We start from the raw sequence: 21379 nt of genomic DNA, 5'->3' as shown, positions 1-21379 counted from the left end.
GCACAGCAAACCTTTAGGTCATGATATAAGAATTCAGGTGCTATGGATACACTCACCCCTGCCATAGGAATGTGGAATTTCCACCACTGCCTCATGCATCTGAACGAGAGAGGAACACCGTCTCAATGCTTATTTGAGCAGCAAACCACTTGGACTCCTTCGTTCACGTTGTTTTTATGTGCTCTGATGCAACCTCTGTGAATGTATAAATCAGCACTAATGACACATGAAAACCAGTTCTAAAATAAATCTACTCAATTTACAGTAAATATATAGAAACCGCTTGACGTATGTCTATGGAAAGGTAGCGTGGACATTTATTTATCCAGGCTTTATTTTTTAAATGTATGCTCCTTTAGTTGATGTTATTCTCTTGTGCATGTATACTCGTGTTTTATTTACAATAGCATTTCAATTATTCTATTCATTTGAACAAATTGGCAAGTAAAACACACACACATACACGTAATGCGAAGGGCATCAGCGGCAGATGCGTTAAGGGCCCTGCTGATTGAATATAAAGTGGAGCAGGCCCTCGCACGGTCTTAGATACGAGCAACACGATCTTAAATCCCACCCGGCTAGAACGACAGGAAGGCAATGCGACGGTGCAAGACCAGGAGCGGAGATGAATTCTCGCGTGAGCGCCCTGGCTGACGCATCCTGCAGCACCGTCTGTAACGTATGTACGTGTGTGTGTGTTGAACTTGTTTCGCATCGAACATAGCCAATCGTGCTAATCGGAGGTGCGGGGGGAAGGACAACGAACTAAATACAAAAATCAGCTCTAAATAAATTAGTTTTCAATCTAGATGTAAAAAAAGTGCAAACCTCTCGTGGCTTCCTAATATGAAGAGCATCCCAGACACGGCTGCAGACGCGCATCTGAACGTGTCTTTGTTCGATGGCTAGCCAAAAGCCGCTGCGAGGAGAGCCGGAGTTCGCTTGAAGGTTTATGCTCCTTGACGATATCAGCAATGTATTATGGTTCATTTGTGGCAAGCACTTTGCGTGTAATGAGTGCTACCTCATCAGGTACAACCTGCACAAGACCCGTGCTACTCAGAACCCCAAACCACGAGACACTGCGGTAGCCCATCTGCATTTGCATCCCCACCGCTGGATACGCATATCACCAACCATGTTCTTGAGTTTTTGTTCTTCAGTGGCCAATATTAACTATAAAGTGGCAGAAGATGCAAGCCTACATGTCATTTTCACTGTAAAATAAGAACATTTTATTGGGATGTAATAAATTGGACCATTCAGATTCTATCGCGTAAAATATCGTTAATAATATTACACAAGCGCATAAATAATGACAAACACGGGCAGAGGCTAATTGACTATTCAGTGGGACCCGACTTAAATATCTCACCAACACCATACACTCATTTGATATCAGCGGGTGATAGGAAATGAGTTCTCGTATTCTTGCAGCATTCGCTATGAGGGTACGATGATGTGGGATTAAATAATAATAAAAATAATTGCACATGTATTAGGGTATCGTTACCATAATGGTGTAAACCAGTGTAATGGGCTTACATGCTTAGGCTTCGTATTCTGGACAGATATTTCAAGAGCACAAACAAATGTGTTCCACACAGTGTTAATGAAACGCTATTCGGCCTTGAACACCAATTGCTGCAACGATGCATCTATTACTTGGGCTGAATATCAACACGCACAAATTAACTATCAATAAATATTACCGGAGCATATTTTTGTTTGCATGTTCACCACAAGTACGTGGAGTTAATGCGGACATAATGCCTTGCAACATGTTTTGGTGAACATATTAACACCGGTTTATTGCCAGAAAGGGTCAAACCTATTTTTCTTTTAAAATACAAATGAATCGAGTTGGATTGTTTTATTGAAACACTGTTTCCAATCTGTCATTATGCATTCCTGTAGGATTTTGGATGACACAATGTACACGACTGTGGAATTGAATCTGTTGTCATGTATGACCAAAGAGGACTGGCTCAACACTGTAATCATCCTGTCTTATCTCCATGAACTGTAACAACACCTCATGGTCCTTCATTGTACCTCTCTCCTGCGGCCTGATAAGTAGCCTGGGTCAGACTTCCCATCTGTTAATGGGAACCCACATGGCTCAGGGGAGAGGCCATGTTGTTCTATGCGTCTGAATGGGTTAACTTCATCTCCTGGTTAAATAGAGGACACTGACTGACTAAAGGACAAGCAGGGCCACCACCAGTCTTGAGTTTGACCCGGTACATTCCGGGGAATCGGGGTCTATGCTTGGGTGGCAGGAATTGATTTGTACCGAGATCTGGTGCCGGTATTGTGTTGAACTTTATCCCAGGATACTGCACAGTGTTGATTGTAGACCGAGGCGGAATGAGAAATATATTCGGGTTTGATCTACAGTGGGAGAGGCGGTGACCCTGTGGACAGGAGTCATGTAAACATCCTTTTAAGTAACTTGTTTTGATGTATTAATCATGTTTCATGTTTAAAGCAACTTTTATAATGAAAGGCAAGCAAATGTGATCCTGTGATGTCACCAGTCAGTTTAAAACATGAACTAATGGACACAGGTTACACACAACCAGTCTGAACACTGCGTGCACAGCCACACGTGACGTAATTGTACTGTCGTGTTCGATTTCCAAATGTAATCAATTCATATCTAAACATATTGATGGCCATATTTTCTATTTTTAAAAAATGTAGTTTTCTTTATCCCTTTCATACACAAATATTTCAATATTCTACCATTGAATTGCCACTAGATGTCAGGTAGGTACACATTACAATACATTATGGGGAGGATGCTCGTGTTGGTTTCTTGTTGTATTTGACGAAGCTTAGCAGAGAGACCGCTTCCCATCCAAGTATTTGCAAACTTTTAAACGTTCACAACAAAGTTTTCACTTTCCGGACTTGGCTTTTGTGTAAAGGTACAGGAGTCAAGCCTCGCAAAGGACGACTCGGGGCGGTAAGCAAAAGAGGCTCCCTGAACGTAAACATGAAAAAAATAAAAACGGCGTTACAAGTACTGCGGCTGTGCCCGTGACGAGGGCTGTGGGAGGGCGTTGCCGCGTTGCTGCTGCTGGTGCGGGGTCACCCGTTGGGCGCGGGGTCACTAACTGCCACCCGTCCACCACATCGACTCGTGGTGGGCACCTCGCACGCTTGGTTGCTTATATGTTATTTAAATAAAGACATCGTTAACATTTTTTTTATCTTCTCAGCTTTCTTACCTCTGCTTCGTGGTGACGGTATGTGACCAGATTCAATGTGCATTCGTTTAAATTTGATTAAATTGTAATTATTTAGTTATTAATTATTAGTGTACAGCAGTGTTCTTCATTGCAAGGCCCGCAGGCCACAGGCAGCCTCTGGTGGTCTTTAGTGTGGCCCCTGACGTGCAGCCCCCTGACAATACACAAATGTAAAAACACCCCCATCATCATGCTGCTGTCAAACACAATGGTTTCAAATGCGTGGCGGCCCTCACTCTGATGTCTTATCGGCAAAAGTGGTCCCCTTCTGAAAATTAGTGTATAGTTAAAATGGCATCATGATCATCCATGATTGGTATATTGCAGAAGGTCTCTCCACACCATCATTATCCCTCATTAGAATTCAATCCACCCAGCACCTGCACAGGACCCGATGTCATCGCTTCATCATCTGCGTGGTTGAACATCTCGTTTTGCAATGGTGCCCAAAGCATCAATCGACATACACAGCAAACAAACATCATGACACATATAGATATATAACTGTTCAATCAACTGTTGCAACATAGACAGAACAATGCCCCAAGAGAGAGAGTGAAACCTCGGACGGATATCGTTGTGAGCTATCTTCACACAAACACACGCATGCACAAATACACACCCGGTAAGATGAAGCAATCAGTTCGAGTCGAGTAAGAGACTATTGCACATACATATATGCCAGAAGTGCAAATGCAGCGTGGTGTGATGTTGTAAATGACTGGCAGGAACAAACGTGCCACGGGATGATGAAAAGAACGCAGTTGGAAGTGGGTAAGTGGCCAGAGCAAGGGGATTAGTGGGGTGCTCCTCATCTCCTTGTCTCATACGGAGCTGATAATAATTGGCCAATATCAAAGATGAATGAGAAAATTCAAATAGGGTGGGATGAGGCAATTACACTGAGTTAGTTCGGGCACTGCTGCGAGGAGGCCGAGTCGGTCCGTCTGGGAACTGACTGTAAAACAAGACCCTCTTGAGAGGGGATTTGCGGTGCGCGTGGCCCGTGGGAGCTGTTGAGCAGAGGCCTGCTCGCAGCTTAGAGAGGAGGTGAAAATGAGCGTCCCGGCGAGACTTAAGCAAATGTGCTCGGCACGCAGTGGGTCTCACACGGGACAACGTGCAAAGGCACGCCGCTCGCAGCGGAGAGGACGGGCTAGCGACAGGAAGTAAACGCCACCGGGAGCTCACAGAGAGAGGGGGGAGCCACGGAGACTTTTTGGTGGCAAATTGAGAAGGCGGCACAGGGGGCAGAGAAGCCGGGTGCAGGAGGCAGCAGAACACAGCAATGTCCCATGTGCCATTGCTTCCTTCAGACACACAGAGAGTGTGTGTCTCTCTGCTTGTGTGTCTGTCTGTGTGTCTCCGTATCTGTGTTTTGTCTCTCTCTCAAATTTAGCAATCTTTGGAAGAACGTAATCAACCAGGTAGGGTGTTGACTGTTGTGTTACCCGACTCTCTGTGTTGTATTGCATTATATTTCTAAGTTTACTAGGTTTGTTTTCTACCTGATGACGATTGCTTGTGTTGCAATCGAAACGTCGTATTCTATTATTTAATTTATTTTCTTTCTACGTGACTTCACCGAAAGAACCAAAGAGTAATTTTTCAATAGTGTTTACTCAAGGTAAATATTAAGTGAGATGTGTTAATATTTCATGGGGGTGGAGCAGTGGTGCAGCGGTTACCACACTGCGCTCTTACCCTGAGCTCAATTCCTGTCATGCCACTTGTGTTTTTCTTACACTCATGAACTGCGGCATTCGCTATATACACAAACACTTTTCCTATAACTCAAAATCTGATAACCTTTAAAATATTACCCACGTAAATTTATCTTGATTTCGTCTCAAATGCTCTCAGAATGCTATTGCTGGGCATCTTTACAACAACTCCCCTCCCTGCAGCGATGGTGAGAGCTCGGTCTAAACACCGCCTTGACAAGGGCCAGCACTGTGGCTTTCTCATCGCCAATGCTCGCTCGCCGTACAGTCTAGCAATGGGGAGGTTCAGGCCTGGCACCTTCGCCGATTGCTCTTGGTGTTCACAACCACACTCTGCACCCCGTCACCACGAACAAGTGCAGTTTTCACAGCGCCACCGCTCAGCATACCCGTGGACAAACAATAATATGGTGCAGACTCTTTGCTGAGCACAGGCTCAGTGGCCCAAAATCTCAAAGGAGCCAGCAAAATAAAAAAAGTTGTCAATAGATAAGAGAGTGAACATGTTTATTGAATTGAGCAAGGGTATTGTTAGAGCTTCGGAATGGGGTGATGAAGCAATGCAAGGGGAAGAAACAGAAAGAGAAGCATTGTGACCTCCGTGTGGTGGGTGAGTGTTGAGTGAAGGATGAGTGAGTGCGTCTGGTGTTGTGATCTGCTGTGTGGTGGCTGATCACCGTGTGGATGAGATGAAACAGTCAGTGTCTGGTAGACCGAGTCCTCAACATGAGGGAAGAAATCAACGATATTGAAAGCTCACGGGAACGGTAACCGTGGTGATAATGACAGAAGAGTGACGAGGCGGCGACTGATCGCTGGCGAGTAAGCGAGTGACTGGAACAAATCGGTGAGCGCCGGATCACAAATCAACAAATTCAACTGACTGGAAACCGTGGTGCTGTGAACTGAGTGATGCACATGCGGACGCTGCAAGCAGCACACACGTACCAAGGGGAAGCGTGCGGCTGGGCGGAGAGCTGAGGGTGGTGGGCAGGGGCGGTGGCTTGCGTAGGAGGCTGGCGCTGCTGCACTTGAACATGTGCAGTGGTGGGGAGGATGCTGCATTGTCCGGGGACCTGGAACCCTCACCAGATTTGGGTTTGGCCGAGAGGTTTAAGGGCTGAGATGAGTCTTCCTGTAAAACAACAACACACGAACGACGGCATGGCTCATACCACGAAATACAGAATTTAATTTGCAGCAGCAGCATCCACAGTGGAACGTGCTAATTCTAACAGCACAAGGGATATAATACCTACGCACGCACACTGGAACTTATTTGATTGCAGCTGTAATGTCAGTCATCATCGATGATGTTTTGTATATCATCATCAATGCGTCCGATTTGAGGCATGACGAGGCTTTCAGTGCTTGTGTAGAGGACTTGTGGAAGTGTGAAATTACTGTCGTTATGATTACGCTTGTGTACCCAGGAAAGCCGTATTGAGTCTCAAAGACTCTCTTTTAGCAGAGTGCAGCCAAGTTATTTTTTGCAGGAGGGGCCAATATTGCTGCGCATAATCCCAACTGAGTAATTTGCAGGTAATATTTCGGGATTGGGATGTTTGGCCTAAAACGGTCACATTGGGGGTTTTCTCGTAGGTAGCTGTGGGAGGGAAACCATGCAGAACAATGGGAGAAAAATACAAACTCCACTCAAAAAGGCAGCCCAAGTCATGAATTGAGCCCAGGCCCTCATTGCTGTGAGGCACAAGTGTTACCACTGCCGCCACCCTGCGGACCAATATAATAACCTCCAAATTCAGCAATGACAATGTGCGTGACAGTCAGTGGCAATGGCTATGCGATACAATGTTGGCAAGCAAAGGAACCTTGACCGAATCTGAAAAGCCCTGGTATATAGTTACGTATGAATACAATCCATTTCGTTTTGAAGGTTATGCTAAATATACCAAATATTACACAAATCCCTCTTCAGAGGAAAACACATGATCATCAACTGTGATTAGTGGTGTTCATTCTGGTTTATTAATGAAGATTTGTTAGCCAAAACATCCAGTTAATGTATAAACAATGTAATTTGCTTTGTTCTACATTGTTAATGTAGGCATATGGAGTGAAGGGGTGTGTGATCCTGCTTAAGCAAGCGGTGGTCATCACGCCCAGAGCCACGCTCCCAGCTGGATTTAACCTGTGGTCACTCTCCACTAAGCAATAGCCAACACAGTCACCCTGCTCGGGTTACAGCTGGCCACGTGCCAGCGGCAGAGCGGATGGCTCCCAATCGGAAGATTTCCAGTTCGAATCCTGGTTGGGAGTCAACTAAGCCCATCTTCCCTCCAGGGTCGATAAAACGAGCACCACTTTGTGGGGAAGATCAATAGTGGTTCACACTGCCACTGCCACAGACATGTCGAATTTCCACCACTGGCTTAGGGCTGTAAACGGGAGATGAGCACCGCCTCAATGCTCATTTGAGCAGCAGGACATCACTTTGACTGTTGACAAGGATTAAATGCCTGGACTTGGCAACTTTCCGATTGCACGTTTCAAGCAACCGCAGCGGCACCTGGCTGAGTACAAACACAAGGCCGTGTAAGAAATTGAAAAACAGTTGATTTATTTCAGATTCATAAATTGAAACTATTAATTCCAAACATTTTAGTTATCAAGTATTATTACACTTGCAAATGAGTATTGCCTATGCTCCAGACACACTGACATTTTTTAAAAACTAAATTCAGAAAAACGTGCCCTCACGGTGGGCGCGCCTGCGCAGGTGTGGTGAGCTACCTTGGGTTTGGGAGGCGGGCTGCCCTTGGGCTTGTCGTGGAGTTGCGGGTGCCCAGACGGAGAGCCGGGCAGGCCTGACGGCGGCACCCCGTGCAGCTTGGCACCCGGGGAGAGCTGCAGGGCTGCCAACTGGGCCGCGTACAACTGCTGTGTGAGGGACAGATGGATGTCAGGGGTTCAGCGTGATAATGAAGCATTGTTCTTGGGTGGCGTTCACTGGCACGTCAACACGCAGCACATTGCTGCACTTTGCTGGGGAGAGCTGATGGCGCAACAGCAGCAGGTGAAGCAGCCAGCTCGGGGTTAGAGGGGCAGCCTCAAGGGAGGGGATAGGCAGCTAGGAGATCCTGGGGGCCCCGGGGCGTGATGCTGCAGGTTGATCTCAGTGTTTGTAATTGCAAGTTTATTTTATTTTATTTGTGTAGGTCTTGATTTAGTATTTAAATGAAAAAATAAATAGCGAAATAAAGCCCCACGTGAGATGCATTATCGCTGTGAAATAACCTCAGGACTCCACCTTAGTCCAAAGCAGATGCTGCAGGTGGATGGGAGATTATCTACATAATTTATACGTCTTTCCGACATTCCAAAACAACAAACGCACCGGAACATTACACTCTCCCCAAGAATTGCTCATGTGCTGGACTGCGCAAGAAGAGTTCACAGCAGTTATTAACAATGCAGAAGGTGAGGGTCACGGTGCGAGGGGAGTGCTGATGTCCCTTTGACCCATACAAGTTAATTCTCGTTTAGCAAGTGAATCCCTGCTATTGTGCCACCCACCACACAACACATTTTCTGCCACCACCTCCCCCCATCCCCCATTCTGAGAGGAGCCAGAACCCAGCCTGGAAAATAACGTGGATGATGTGTGCCCTGCCCGTGCAGCAGAAAAGGAACGGCACCACTGCTGGAAGTGTGACCGGCGAGGCTTTGCATGGCGACGTGTCAGTGTGTGTGTGCACCAGGGCAGTGCCCACAGCAGATTTACAACACATGTGTACTCTGTGTCTCTTGGTGACCAATAGCGGATAAGAGGAGTTGAGCACATGTACAACGTGCATCTCACATTGACCAATAGCGGATAAGATAATTTGAACACACGTACACCGTGTATCTCACATTGACCAATAGCGGATAAGATAATTTGAACACACGTACACCGTGTATCTCACGTTGACCAATAGCGGATAAGAGTTTAGTCCACGGACATCATGTATCTCACGTTGACCAATAGCGGATACGATGAGTTACAAAATTAAAAGAGGATCTTCCTGCTATCGCTTTGTTTTTTTATAAAGAAGGGATGTCGTGTGTTTAATTACATTATCACGTAACACATGCGCATTGAGCAAATGCCACTTTACAAATGCAGTGTAAGACGTTATATTGCTATAACCAGATAAAATCTTTAATTTGTTGGTCACAAACGATGTGTAGCGATATACCAAACTACGCTGTGTGCACTCCCGCATCGTTCTGCTTTGTGGGCACGTGTGGTGTATGGTATGTGCATTCAGATCCACTATAAATACAACCGTACAATCTATGTAATCAATCACATTTTAAGGGGTTATTTTAAATAATGACCATTTACATTTTTCCCATTCTCATGAAAGCGATTTCACCATGTGGTTCCAGTTTTAAAAGCCAATCTTCAATTATCAAAAACACAACAACAAAAAAGTTGTAAACATTTTTCTCTATGTACACTACATTTGGAAACGTTGCATTGCATCCGTGAGTCTTTTCCCACTCACATTTCCGTTTCTCAAAGAATATCTTTGTAAATGTTTGAGTTTGCCGCAACTCAATCTGCCCGCGTTGATGATGCAGCAGTAGCAGCATCCACCGCTTCACCAGCCGCAGCGATGGCTCTGGCTTGCACCATGCTCAGTGCAACCTCAGAAAACAGCTCGGCCCTAACAAAGCACTCCTACTGTCTTGCCTCACGGCAGATGTGGAGCGTACGTTCACAGGAAGTTCCTGTTTTTTATGCTAATTTTGGTCACGTGACCAGGAAGTGACGATTTTAGATTTTCAGTGAACCACGCGGGCTTCTGCCATCTTACTGATAATTCAAGATGGCGGCACGCATCGCATCTCAGTGAGACCACAGCCGCACTTGTCCATTGTGGGAGCTTAAGAAGCATTGTCTGTAAGTTGTTTATATTCCTATATTATTGGCAATGCTGTTGTAATGTTGGAATGACCGTTATAATGATGTAAATGCCTTTATGGTGCCGTTAAGTTGTTGTAGTAAATACGAGGCCTAGTTAGTAACGAAGCCTGCGACTTTCCTTATTGTGGATGTTACTTGTGATTTAGTAGGTCGAGTCAGACTTGTGCCTATGTTGCGATCCTGAGAGTAAAGATGACGAAGCATCTCATCCACAGTTTAGTGTTATGTGTAATGCTGTACATTTGGGGTGCAGTGGGATGAATACACGATGTGCCTGTATGCAACGCACCGGTTTGTGCTCTTGTCTAGGCCTGGTCCGTCCAGGATCTATTGTTATCTAAGACAATGTTCTGATGCTGTGGTGTTCATTGTGTTGGTGTTTCCGGATTATAACAGATGCTGTATCTGTGTTTTCTCACCAGTTTTACCTTGTTACAATCAATAAATGATGATTGAAGTTGGACGTTCATCCTGGCTCCGAGGGTTTATTGAACGCAAGGTTATCTACTCGACTAGCGGTGCAACGCAGCGCACAGCGAGGCCGAGATACCTACAAAGACACTGTTCTAAGGTGCGTGAGGATGATAAATTGTAAAATTAATTATTATAAATTGGGGTGGTCTTACCATCTACAATAGTTCACAACCACCACCACACACTGCAGGCCACCAATAGCACAACCACACTCCAAACCACCATCACCACCACCACATGATCCAAGCCACCAACACACTCCAGGCCACCACACGACAAGCCACCACCACCACACACACTACAAGCCACCACCCTCACACTCCAAGCCACTACACGACACCACCACCTCTAAGCCACCACCATACACACTACAAACCATCACCACCACCACACTCCAAGCCATCACCACCACCACCACCACACTAAAAGCCACCACTACCACACTCTAAGCCATCACCACCACCACACGCCAAGCCACAAAGCGATTACCTCTGCAAGTTTTAAAATAAAACAACCAAACCGAATGTTGAAGGCACTATGTATTTCACAAGAAACGTATGTAAATAAAATATAAGTTTGCCGTATGATTATACTCCTCTTGTTGTCTCTGTAAACCGTTGGCCAGTGGTTTCTTCTGCATATTACTTTCTAGTATGGATTATTTTTACACTGAAAGCATTAGCTCTGAAAAAATCCAACAACTTATAATATACATTTACGATTTATTAAAAAAATAATACGCAAACTAAAACGTCCATCACATTTCAAATTCTCTCAAATTCAGCCAAATAAGGCATCTACTTTCATTTCCATCTCAGTCACTTCATACGTACGGATTGCCATATGAAACAGCCCGTTGGCTGGCACGGAGCATGGCAATAATCATTCAGTCTTTAAATATACACCTTATGGCAATGAGACAAAATAGCATCTGTGGTAACTTGCGTGTAATGAGAAGAGGGCGACAGCAATCGCCTACAGCAATCCTTGTAAGGTAACTTCCCACACTGATATTGCTGCGTGTTGTTTGTACTTCCTCAGATCAAACATCTGTCTTCTCTCGGCATTAATCAACATCGACAAGACAAATCGTTTCTGTGTTATTGTTTTCCATATTTCATGGTCCTTTTCATTTTGAATGCCCGGCCCTGGCCCATACCAGCCTCACCCCCTCGTCCTCTCCCCACCGTCGCAAGAACAACAAAAAAAACGCCCAACGCTCAGCGTATGCTGAAGGAACAGTCGAGCGTTTCTGAGTCTCCGACTCGCTCTTAAAAGGCGCAGTATTTGACGAGCGCCAACTGCTTGTAGCGCTCTTTCTACCCACAATACCACCGGCTCACAACATCCCGCATCACAGATTATCACGGTTGGCTACGTACGGTACAAAAAAAGTTAAACATACATGCATACACTGCGGTAAACGTCATCTCTTCACCAGTGTTTTTATACGGGGTGGGGTCGGGTGAGAGGTTGACGTGGGGTAAAAGGCCTTTTCTGTCTTGGTGCGAACGGAAATGACATCAGTGATGATGAGGATGAGGAGGGCACCTGCGGCTGCTCTAGAGGGGGGCACCAGCCTAGAGGAGGACACCTGCTGCCACTACTGCTGCTGCCGCTGGTTACTAAAGGTCCACAGATGAACCACGCATGGCAATTGTCTTCAACTGGCTCTGTGGCTGCCCGGGCACACTTCAATTGGCTAAGGAGTAGTTTGTTGTTTATGTACGGTGTGAAAGAAGTTCAACATGCGTACATACACATCAAAGTGAATGGCCATAAACAGCCAGTAACTCTCCAATTGGCTGCCGAGTAGAAAGTGGGTGCCGAGGAAACGCAAAGAGGCAGTGACGTTGGCACGGGGCACTCTTTCTCTTCTACTCTCAACTTCGCGCTTCATCTTCCTACGCGGTGTTCCGTCTCTTTGGGGTGAAATAAATAAACCTGCAAAGACTACCTGCACATGCTGATGTCTTCTCTTCATATATATTCATATAAATTTGAGTCCGTTTAAAAAACTTAAAGGTGCAGAATATTCTACAGTTAGTTTTCAAATGCCAGAAACGTTACAGACATAATTCTGAGTAAGGCAGTCAGGTTGATTAATGATCCAGAATCACTGATGTATTCCAGTCACTCGCTCACCAGCGGTCAGCTTGTGACCTTCAGTGGTTGATTATTCTTGAAACAATGAACTCAACAATTTACTGAACCATAGTTTATGCTTCCTTTAACAACACACCATAGCCAACACTACACCGATATCATCAATCCTTTCCCGCATCACACCGCATCCAGGAGGCCCACACATTGTTCAACATGGGCATCAATTACAAATCGCTTACCCGATTATCATCCCACAGCCACTTGTGAGAAGTTAGTCAACATGGCCCACTTGAGCCACTCGCAGTCGAGGACACTCGTCAACGCGCGCACAGAGTGCACTGCCTTGGACACCAACTCACGGCGATCATGCTGACAATAGTCACAAGGAGGGATTTATTAAATGATTACCAACACCTAGGCGTAGGAATGTGAGACGTACGCACAACTGGCCTTTTGTAAGGTTGTAATAAAGTACAATGCCTCATTAATGCCAGTGCCATGTTTGTTATGTTCAGGTATTAACGTGCAAATAGTTAGTTTATAATTATTGGAGTGTGCATGCAGAGCACAACAACAACAATGCACCAGGGCTCAGTTCTCTCCAGACTTATGCTCCTGCAAAGCTGCTCAAATTTCAGTTGAGCCATCTGCTGGCAGAAATCTTGATGATGCCACTAACATTGAATTACAATGAATCAGGTTAACGCCTGTGCATTCCACCTGAAGCTGAGGGGTCTGGGGTGGAGTATAGTGTCTTCTCAGAGCAGAGCCGTGCGATACAGCTAGTTAGAGTTCACATCTTGCTTTTGAGTTGTATATGTCGGGAGTTGTAGATGTTGGGAGTCGTAAATGTTGGGAGTTGTATATGTCGGGAGTCGTAGATGTTGGGAGTCGTAGATGTTGGGAGTCGTAGATGTTGGGAGTTATTCTAGGGAGTGATGGTCTGTGGGTCTGGGCCAGCCGCGTGCTCTGTGAATATTTGTCTTTGACTGTCCACCATGTGAGGTGCTCGGGGGATCTGCCTGTTGCCGATCTGGCGGCACCATGGACTGGTAGAATCATTATATTACTGCCGCCTCCTGGGAGGGGACTCTGGCCTGGAGTAAGGATCTGAGGGATCGTCCAGGGCTGCTGCTATGGCCACCAGTGTGCTCATTCCCTGGACTCAGGACTAGTTTAGCCAGGTAGCCTGGACTTTGTGTAGTGTCTCTGTGGTGTTCTATCTAGTTCATGTTGCGTCTCTGTGGTGTTCTGTCTAGTTCGTGTTGTGTCCCTGTGTTGTCTCTCTATGTTGAGTCTCTGTGGCATTCTCTGTGGGTTGTGTCTCTGTGGTGTTCTCTCTGTGTTGTGTCCCTGTGGTGTTCTTACGAGTTCGTGTCGCCGCCCGTGACAAAAGGCCTTTACTCATCCCATTGCCGATGATTGGCTTCTGGTTTAGTGAGGAATGGTGCATCACACATTCCTCCTGGAAAAATCGAGGTCGATTAATGACCTTGTTGAATTTAGCAAAATAATACGTTTCTGGAAATTTTACACCAATGGACTTTCTGGACAAGTTAGAATAATCGTAATGAATAAATAAACCAACCCTGTGTTTTTTAAATTGAGACCAAGGTATATAAAGACATAAAAAATTATATACGACCCGTTGTCAATTAACTACGATAAGAAGGCCTTTACCATGCGGTGCCGATCAAGGTGGTTATTTGACCAGACTTCACGCTGATCAATGGCCAAGTGTGGGTTGGTGAAGGGCATACATGGGGCTGTTTCTGATATTGAAACTACACTATAAACTATTTTTATTTTACCAGGTAAGGCCCACTGAGCTATATAGCTCTTTTTTTCGAAGCGACCTGGGCACACATGATAGCTCAACGAAGTGGCTTATCATGTGGAAATTAAGAGCAGCCAAAAACTTTCAACGCATGTTTCTAAGTGTGGAGAAAAAAACTGGAGGACGCAGAGAAAAATCCACGCGACCACGAGGAGAAAGACACGCAAACTCCAAATATACAGTTGTCAGGGTCGGGATTTAACCCATGGCCTCCTGTATACCAGGTGAGGTAGTTAACATTTCGCCACCGGGCCGATATATAACTTTGCTCTGATGTTAACCATGCCCAGGGACTTAACTCAAGTTGCCAGGTCGAAAGCACAGCGTGCTAACCACTGTGCTGTCAGTTTTGGTTAGAAGGACATGCCCAGGATATAAAATGTGACTGATGTTAGCCCTGGTCAGACATCAAACTTGGGTTGACAGCTCCATAGTGCACTGTGTGGATCCCTGTGCCACCGACTATCCTGATTGCATCTCCACTCCAGAAAGCGACGGAATAATTTCTACCAGAATTTTCCCATGCTCAGAAACAGTGACGATGATCATGTTGTGTAAAACACAACAAGTAAATAGATGACACGTGGAGGTGTTTTCAAAAGGCGCAGCTCTGTGTGCGCGTGCTTTACAAGCGTGCCTCCACGCTCGACACCACCCGCACTGCGGTGCATGCACTCCCTCCTCTCTCCCACGTTGCGATCCATGCCGACACTCGTCCGTGCAGCTTTACATTCAACGCTTTCACGGCGCGCACCGTCCACCTCACATCAATCACCTCGACTCCAACCTTTAACCTCTATTCTTACAACTTCACTCCCTCTCCACCACACGCACCATACCTGACCCTCTCTTTACACTTTTCCTCACCCGTTTGGCAATTCCACACCTCCGCCACCTCTTCCCCCAAATCCCGCTTGCACATCGCATCGTCACCCGTGCCACACCAGCTTCCCACGTCACGCGTTCGTTCATTCCGCCCACCTTTCATTGTCTTCGCGGTTGCTTGGAGGGCAAAATACGTGAATTAGAAACTATGAAGTGTGCACGTTTACCACTCTCAATGCGTGTAATAACTTCGTTCGGATGTAAATGTTGCCAAACAGCTGCAAGCTTAACACGTGAAGGTGTTCTGTCTGCTGCAGCTAATAATGGCTAACGCTGCGTGAAGTTACGCAGGTTTCACCGCATTGCCAGGAGTCGGTCCCTAGCTGTGAAAACACGACAAGTCGTTTTTTCGGTGACAATGCTGGATTTGAGACTCATTTTTAGAGAGTTCAATGCAACGTCTCACTGCTCTGAGCCAGCCCGAATTGTGCGCAGCCTCTCTTTTCAGATGCCCTGCCCGCTTGAGTAACCTCGTTAGGGAGCGTGACCTTTGCAGAGGAGAGGACTGCTGCATTCCTGTTGTTACCGAGGTTCGGAGGTCGGATGACGATGGATGTGGTTGAGGTGCTGATGGTGCTGCTCTTAAATGTACAATGTTGGTGTGTTGCATGGGCAGGTCCCTCCGATAACGAAATTCAGGGTGACAGAGGAAGGTTACCATGCAAGAACTCCGCGTGTGCGTATATTTTTGACAAATGGGTAGGATCTGAATACGGTCCAGTCAGAGTAAAGCTGTGGCAAGAAGGGAGACTGAGACTGTCGACTGGAGGACAGAATCCTAGGGCAACCAATCGAGTGAGAGATCGTGAGAAGTGGGAGTGTGCGGATCGGAGGGATCTGTGGGCGCCTGGGCTACACGAGGCGGAATCAAAACGTAGTTCCGGAGAGTGCCTAGGATGGGGCTGAAGGCTACAGCAGAAGCAGCCAATAGCGCAGTGGAGACAATTACACGGAAGTTATCATGAGGTAGCACAAGAAAGCACAGGAAAGTGATACAGTGTATTCTTGCAGTGATGACAGGAGTGATATAAACGAGTGTTTCGGCCCGAGACGCAGACGTCCTTGGAAATTCAATGTGATGGTGATTAATGGAGTTGTGCGGAAGTTATTGCATTGATAGAGTATTCGAGTAAATTATATAATTACAATTGCAACATATATATCGGTCAGTGAAGTCCGATACAAATTTCCATGGCCATTAGAAATAAGACCCAATTCCGTGGATTAAGCCCATTCTACCGTGTCCCCCTCCACCCTCCAGAACAAGATGAAGTGATAGAATTAAGACAAAGTTTAACTAGGTTCAATGAGGCTGGAGTTATTTTACATTATCATCGGTTAAAATATGTTATTTCTGTAATTTTCAGCTGTGTGTTTGAAACACTCGTTGCTGTGAGAACTTGTGCTGAACCCACGTTCCAGGTACAGTCGTCCCTCGGTTAATCGTAATATCGGTTAACGGTTTTAGGTTAATGTTTCGCCTCCCATAGGACCCCGTGGTTTCGACTTAACGTTAACATTTTCATTCACGGTATGTTTATATTGTGTGCGCGGGTGCCAATTTCGGCCAATCTGAGTGCTCGTAAGTGGGATGAGCATGCCTAAGCCAATCAGCGACACCCATTTATGGCCATTTAGACCTCAACTGGCTTTGTTTACATGTTTTCTGTTTTGGCAGTGGAAACAGCTCACTTATTTTTCAACTTACAAGTGAATTCGATTAACGGTTATTTCGGTTAACAGTAGTTTTGGTGGAATTAATTAAAAACATTAACCGAGGGACTACTGTATGCAAGCTTAGCCGGCCTGCTTCCTCGTGGCTGTGGGAACACGGTAAGAAGAGACCCTTGAGATGCCTACTGGACGTGGGCTCTGCTGTGCAATGGCCTCGATGGTGTGGCTGGGCTAAAATTGTATTGCAGTTGATGTACGTGAAGAGCAATACAATTGTGTCTCTTGACTTAATACTGATGAATTCAGTCAGGTTGAACAAATTGTAATTACCAGCAAAACGTAGTACTCGAATTGTAAATGTTGCGGGTTTACTCTCCAACACACCGGTGTGCTGAATTAGAAACAAATTTGCATGTTTGTTTACATGACAAACCTTACTAATTGGCTGTGTCGGGTGGTGGTGGGTTTAATGACACATTTATATTTACGCAATCGAACCAAAAATATTACCTCTTGTTGAATACATTTCTTTGAATTAAGTTGAATCTACATCTTATTTCTAAATTGGAAGCTCACTGCCCTGCAAGCGATGGGCTACCTTGCATCATATCTGGATATGCCACGCACGGCAGGGCATTCACCCCTTTTCCACAAATAATGGAAAATGAAGAACTACCCAAGTGCCAGTGTGGCGCAGCGCAACAGACCGGCGGAACTCACCGCAGGCCCGTGTCCACTGCGGGCACCTTCCGAGGGGACGACTGAGGAGTTACCCGTTGGCCCCTGAGGCCAGCAGCTGGATTAACAACCTGAACGTAGATGTATAATCACTGCTCAATTCACATCTGTACGAATGAGAGGCTGACGAAACTTTGTTTTAGAGATTCCATCCTAGCAGGGCACATCCAGTGTGGGCCTGGTAGAAGTTCTCTTCCCACGCTGTGCCATCTGCCTGGCAGTAACGGTGCCACTGGGAACAGTGGAACATTTTTGGCCATCTGAGCATGCCAAAATGCAAGGGATTGGAATGTTTTGTGAAGTTATAAATATTTCTCTTTGACACTGAGAGACACATTTTTTTATTTTGGCTGACACACTTTGGGTATCAATTTAAAAGGTTTCCAAGCTAAATATTTGCCAGTAAATGTTTTGTCATTCTGCTGGGAGTGAGTCCCAATGTGCCTCAAATGGCTTCCAAAAGAAGCGTTTGCCAGTCCTTGCAAAAGCATATCTACAGCAAGAGCATGTGAGACGTATTCTAATGTACTTGTCATGACGGCCACAAAGCTTTATCATCTTCATTGTTAATCATGATCAGAATTGTACTTGTAAGCCACTGTGAGCTGAGGACAACGCCTTACTACCACGGTATACGATAACAACTCCACTGTTATTACTCCTACATGCACCCAGATTCAATTAACACAAATCGCTTTCATTGTTGCCCCACGCATCAGTTCTGATGGTTTTAATATCAGCTGATATACTTGGCAGAAATGTTTCATGCCCAGGGACTCTTTACTTACCTAACGGCAGGGTGATATATTGGCTTCCAGTCTGTTTTACTGATAACAATCTTATTAGTGTTTAATATTGTTTACAATTACTTTACTTTATAATGTACCTTGATTCTGACCTAAACATCGTTTTTGCATGTTTTAAAATTCATGTTTAATTTTGTATAGATCTTTAAAAGTACGTTATTTAATTTTTTCAGAATTTAGTCCGGTTATTGTATTTACTAACTAAATTACTATTTGCATATTACAAACAAATCAATTACAATTGTTTCCATGTCCATAGCACACCTAGCAATACCGTAAAAATATATAACTCAAGATAAACTGAACTATTTTATTTTTATTTTACCAGGTAAAGCCCACTGAGCTATTTTGTTCTTTTTCAGAAGCGCCCTGCTCACAAATGATAGCCCAATGTAGTGTGTTATCATGTAGAAATTTCTAGCAGCCAAATAATCTAAAAGCATGTTTATAAATGTGGATGGAAAAACCAGAGGACCTGGAGGAAAATTATTGCGACCACAGGGAAAACATGCAGTCTCAAAATATACAATAGGTGTCAGGATCGTGATCGAATCCACCACCAGGCAAGGAAGTTAACATCTTACCACCGCGGCGCCGCATATTTATGCTTTATCAATACCTCATTAAAATCACAACATACAGGACACAGTTTGTTGCTTTTTCAGTCCTTTTACGTAGATTAATTAAATAAGAATATGTGAATTAATTCATATCGCATAAATGCAAGATAGCGAAGGAGAGTGGAGAAATTCCAGCTGACAAAGTCAAGTTGTGGTCAGTCGGGCACTTCCTGGATGTACAAAACGGCCTCCAGCAAACGGGCCCAGGGAAGAGCTACTCAAGAGAGTCAGGAGCAGTGCACCCTGGCCTCCGTTTGTCTGGGCGCCACTCGAAACGACGGCGCTCAATGATATCCCTCATCTCCTCGGTGCACACTTCACTTGATTCTCGCAATTCTCGTCATTTCAGGAGCTGAGTTAATGCTGGCGCTTGCTCGAGACTGTGTCGAACGCTGCGACGAGAGCGTGGCAGCGAGACGCGCGTCCACTGTGGCCTCTCTCGCTCTGTGCCACCGGCCGCCCTCACGTAACAACGAGCCGCTCACAGGGCCAGACCTGGCCATCGAGCGCGGCATGACGTTCGCACAGCAGCCGTGGGGACAGAGGCAGCGCGCACCGCACGATGCTCCCCGAGACACGCCGAGCGTGTGCAAATAGGGCCGTGTTAAATACGCGTAGGTTAACTCTGCAAGTGCAATGGTACGGTATTATGTCAATTCAGGTATGCAAGCTATGTGCTTAATTTTTGAGTTAATACCATAACACAATACGCAATACTACGCAATGGTGACGAATGGGACAGGACCCTTCAAAGTAATGTATCACTGCTCACATCCACGTGTCACTGTTAACATTTATGTGTCACTGTTAACATTTATGTGTCACTGTTAAGATCCATGTGTCACTGCTCACATCCATGTGTCACTGCTCACATCCATGTGTCACTGCTCACATCCATGTGCCACCGCTCAAATTCGCGGCCATGAACAAACTGCTTAAAATAAACATGCATTGTATCTACCGTTAGACATACACGAGAAATACTTCTACAACATCCACTGAAATATAGTAGTTTATACTAGTATATTTGTGTTATAGACATTGTTTTGCGAGGAGACTTTAACATAGCTCCTATATTTTGCGTGCAATTATATTGTCAGCGTTCCTATCCATTATATGCAAAATAGATGCGGCTGTTGAGAAGTGTTTGTTTGGAGCGAACGTCTCGGTACGCTCACCCACGAAGCTAATGCTTCGTGTAGGAGGAGGCATTGTTATCTGTTAGAATATTCATGCGCAGGGCCTCTGGCAGAGCAGCCGCAGTGGAAGACACGCACGGTCTGGGCTCATCTGAGTGGCTCGTCGGGATAATGTGAGTTGTCAGCTCAAGCTGAAGCTTCGAGCTGCTCTCTTAATCCCCAACAATATGGCGAAACATCTGCCCTTTCTTCCCAAGCATGTAACCCCACCCAGCCAGAGCCGCTCCCACTTGGCCAACGCGCTTAGGTATCTTTTGAAAGGCCATTGTGTCAAACTGTAAATTTGCTAATTTTGTAAATGTATAAATATATATATTCATTTTGATTAACATCAACCGCATGATGTTTATATGTATTGCTGTAAAGAAAATGTGGCATTACAATTTGGATGAAAACCTTTTTCACTTGTGTTGCTACCGCTGTATACTATTTGGAAATCAAAAAACATCGATCAGTTCCATATAATACCAGATAAATTAAAAACAAGGACAGTGATTATACCGCAGCAGAGACAACGACGGGGGCCTCTGGTGAGCTGCCACCATTAAGGTGGCAAGGTGGCAGCTTGCGCTCTGGCAGCTTGCGCTCTGTGCTCGCGTTGAGGATAGCGTGGTGCCCAGCTCGCACTCCTCCCTCGAGGGCTCCTTCCCTAGGCAGTGGAAGCACGAGGAGTGCAGCTCGCCGCATCTGAGCGCTGCCCTGCCGCACTCCTGGCGCTGTAAAGCAATGGAATGAGACCGTGAAATATGCACGTACGTTGAGCTTCTTTCGTACCGTACGAAGGCAACCGTGCTAATCGGAGGTGTGGGAAAATATGGGGGGAGGGAATAAATTATGATCACGTTCAAATCAGGTTACCCTGGGTACGTGCAAGACCACAATGAATTACGGAACGGGAATCGACAAATAATCGCGATTTGGATTCCATGCTCAAACGCATAACAGCTGAATCCATCTATGCCATGTTCGACCTCATGCCGTAACGCATGCTGAAACCCAAGCCACACATTAATATTCAGCGACTAGAATTACTTTGGAATGACACGCATACTCCCTCTATTTCACGAACTCATTCTGTCGTGCCACAGCACCTCTCTACTCGCGTGGCCGTTCCTCACCA

The 21379-nt window shown here is 45.5% G+C and overlaps 1 protein-coding gene and 1 long non-coding RNA gene across 6 annotated transcripts in view; one reads left to right on the top strand and one right to left on the bottom strand.

Moving 5' to 3' along the window:
* The window catches only part of LOC133350384 (transcription factor Sox-5-like), a 278499-nt gene that overhangs the window by 41792 nt on the left and 215328 nt on the right, over positions 1 to 21379 (bottom strand). For 4 of the 5 annotated variants that reach the window (XR_009756057.1, XM_061564709.1, XM_061564710.1 and 1 more), the window contains exons 8-9: positions 7739 to 7885; positions 5933 to 6119 (exon numbers count right to left, since the gene is read on the bottom strand). Coding sequence is in view for 4 of the 5 variants with exons in the window: in XM_061564709.1 (XP_061420693.1) it covers positions 5933 to 6119; positions 7739 to 7885 (334 nt within the window). In the remaining variant the exon portion in view is untranslated. The remainder of the gene's footprint in view (positions 1 to 5932; positions 6120 to 7738; positions 7886 to 21379) is intronic. The other variant, XM_061564712.1, reaches the window with a different exon arrangement.
* On the top strand, positions 9713 to 12347 carry LOC133350385 (uncharacterized). The gene is made up of 3 exons (XR_009756058.1): positions 9713 to 9896; positions 10343 to 10491; positions 11436 to 12347. It is a non-coding gene; the product is annotated as an uncharacterized LOC133350385 (long non-coding RNA).

This window comes from Lethenteron reissneri, chromosome 33, assembly GCF_015708825.2.
Source record: "Lethenteron reissneri isolate LAM-NWPU_2019-01 chromosome 33, ASM1570882v1, whole genome shotgun sequence".
NCBI lineage: Eukaryota > Metazoa > Chordata > Hyperoartia > Petromyzontiformes > Petromyzontidae > Lethenteron > Lethenteron reissneri.
Note: the sequence above shows the minus strand (reverse complement) of the source record. Positions and strands in the feature narration are given on the sequence as shown.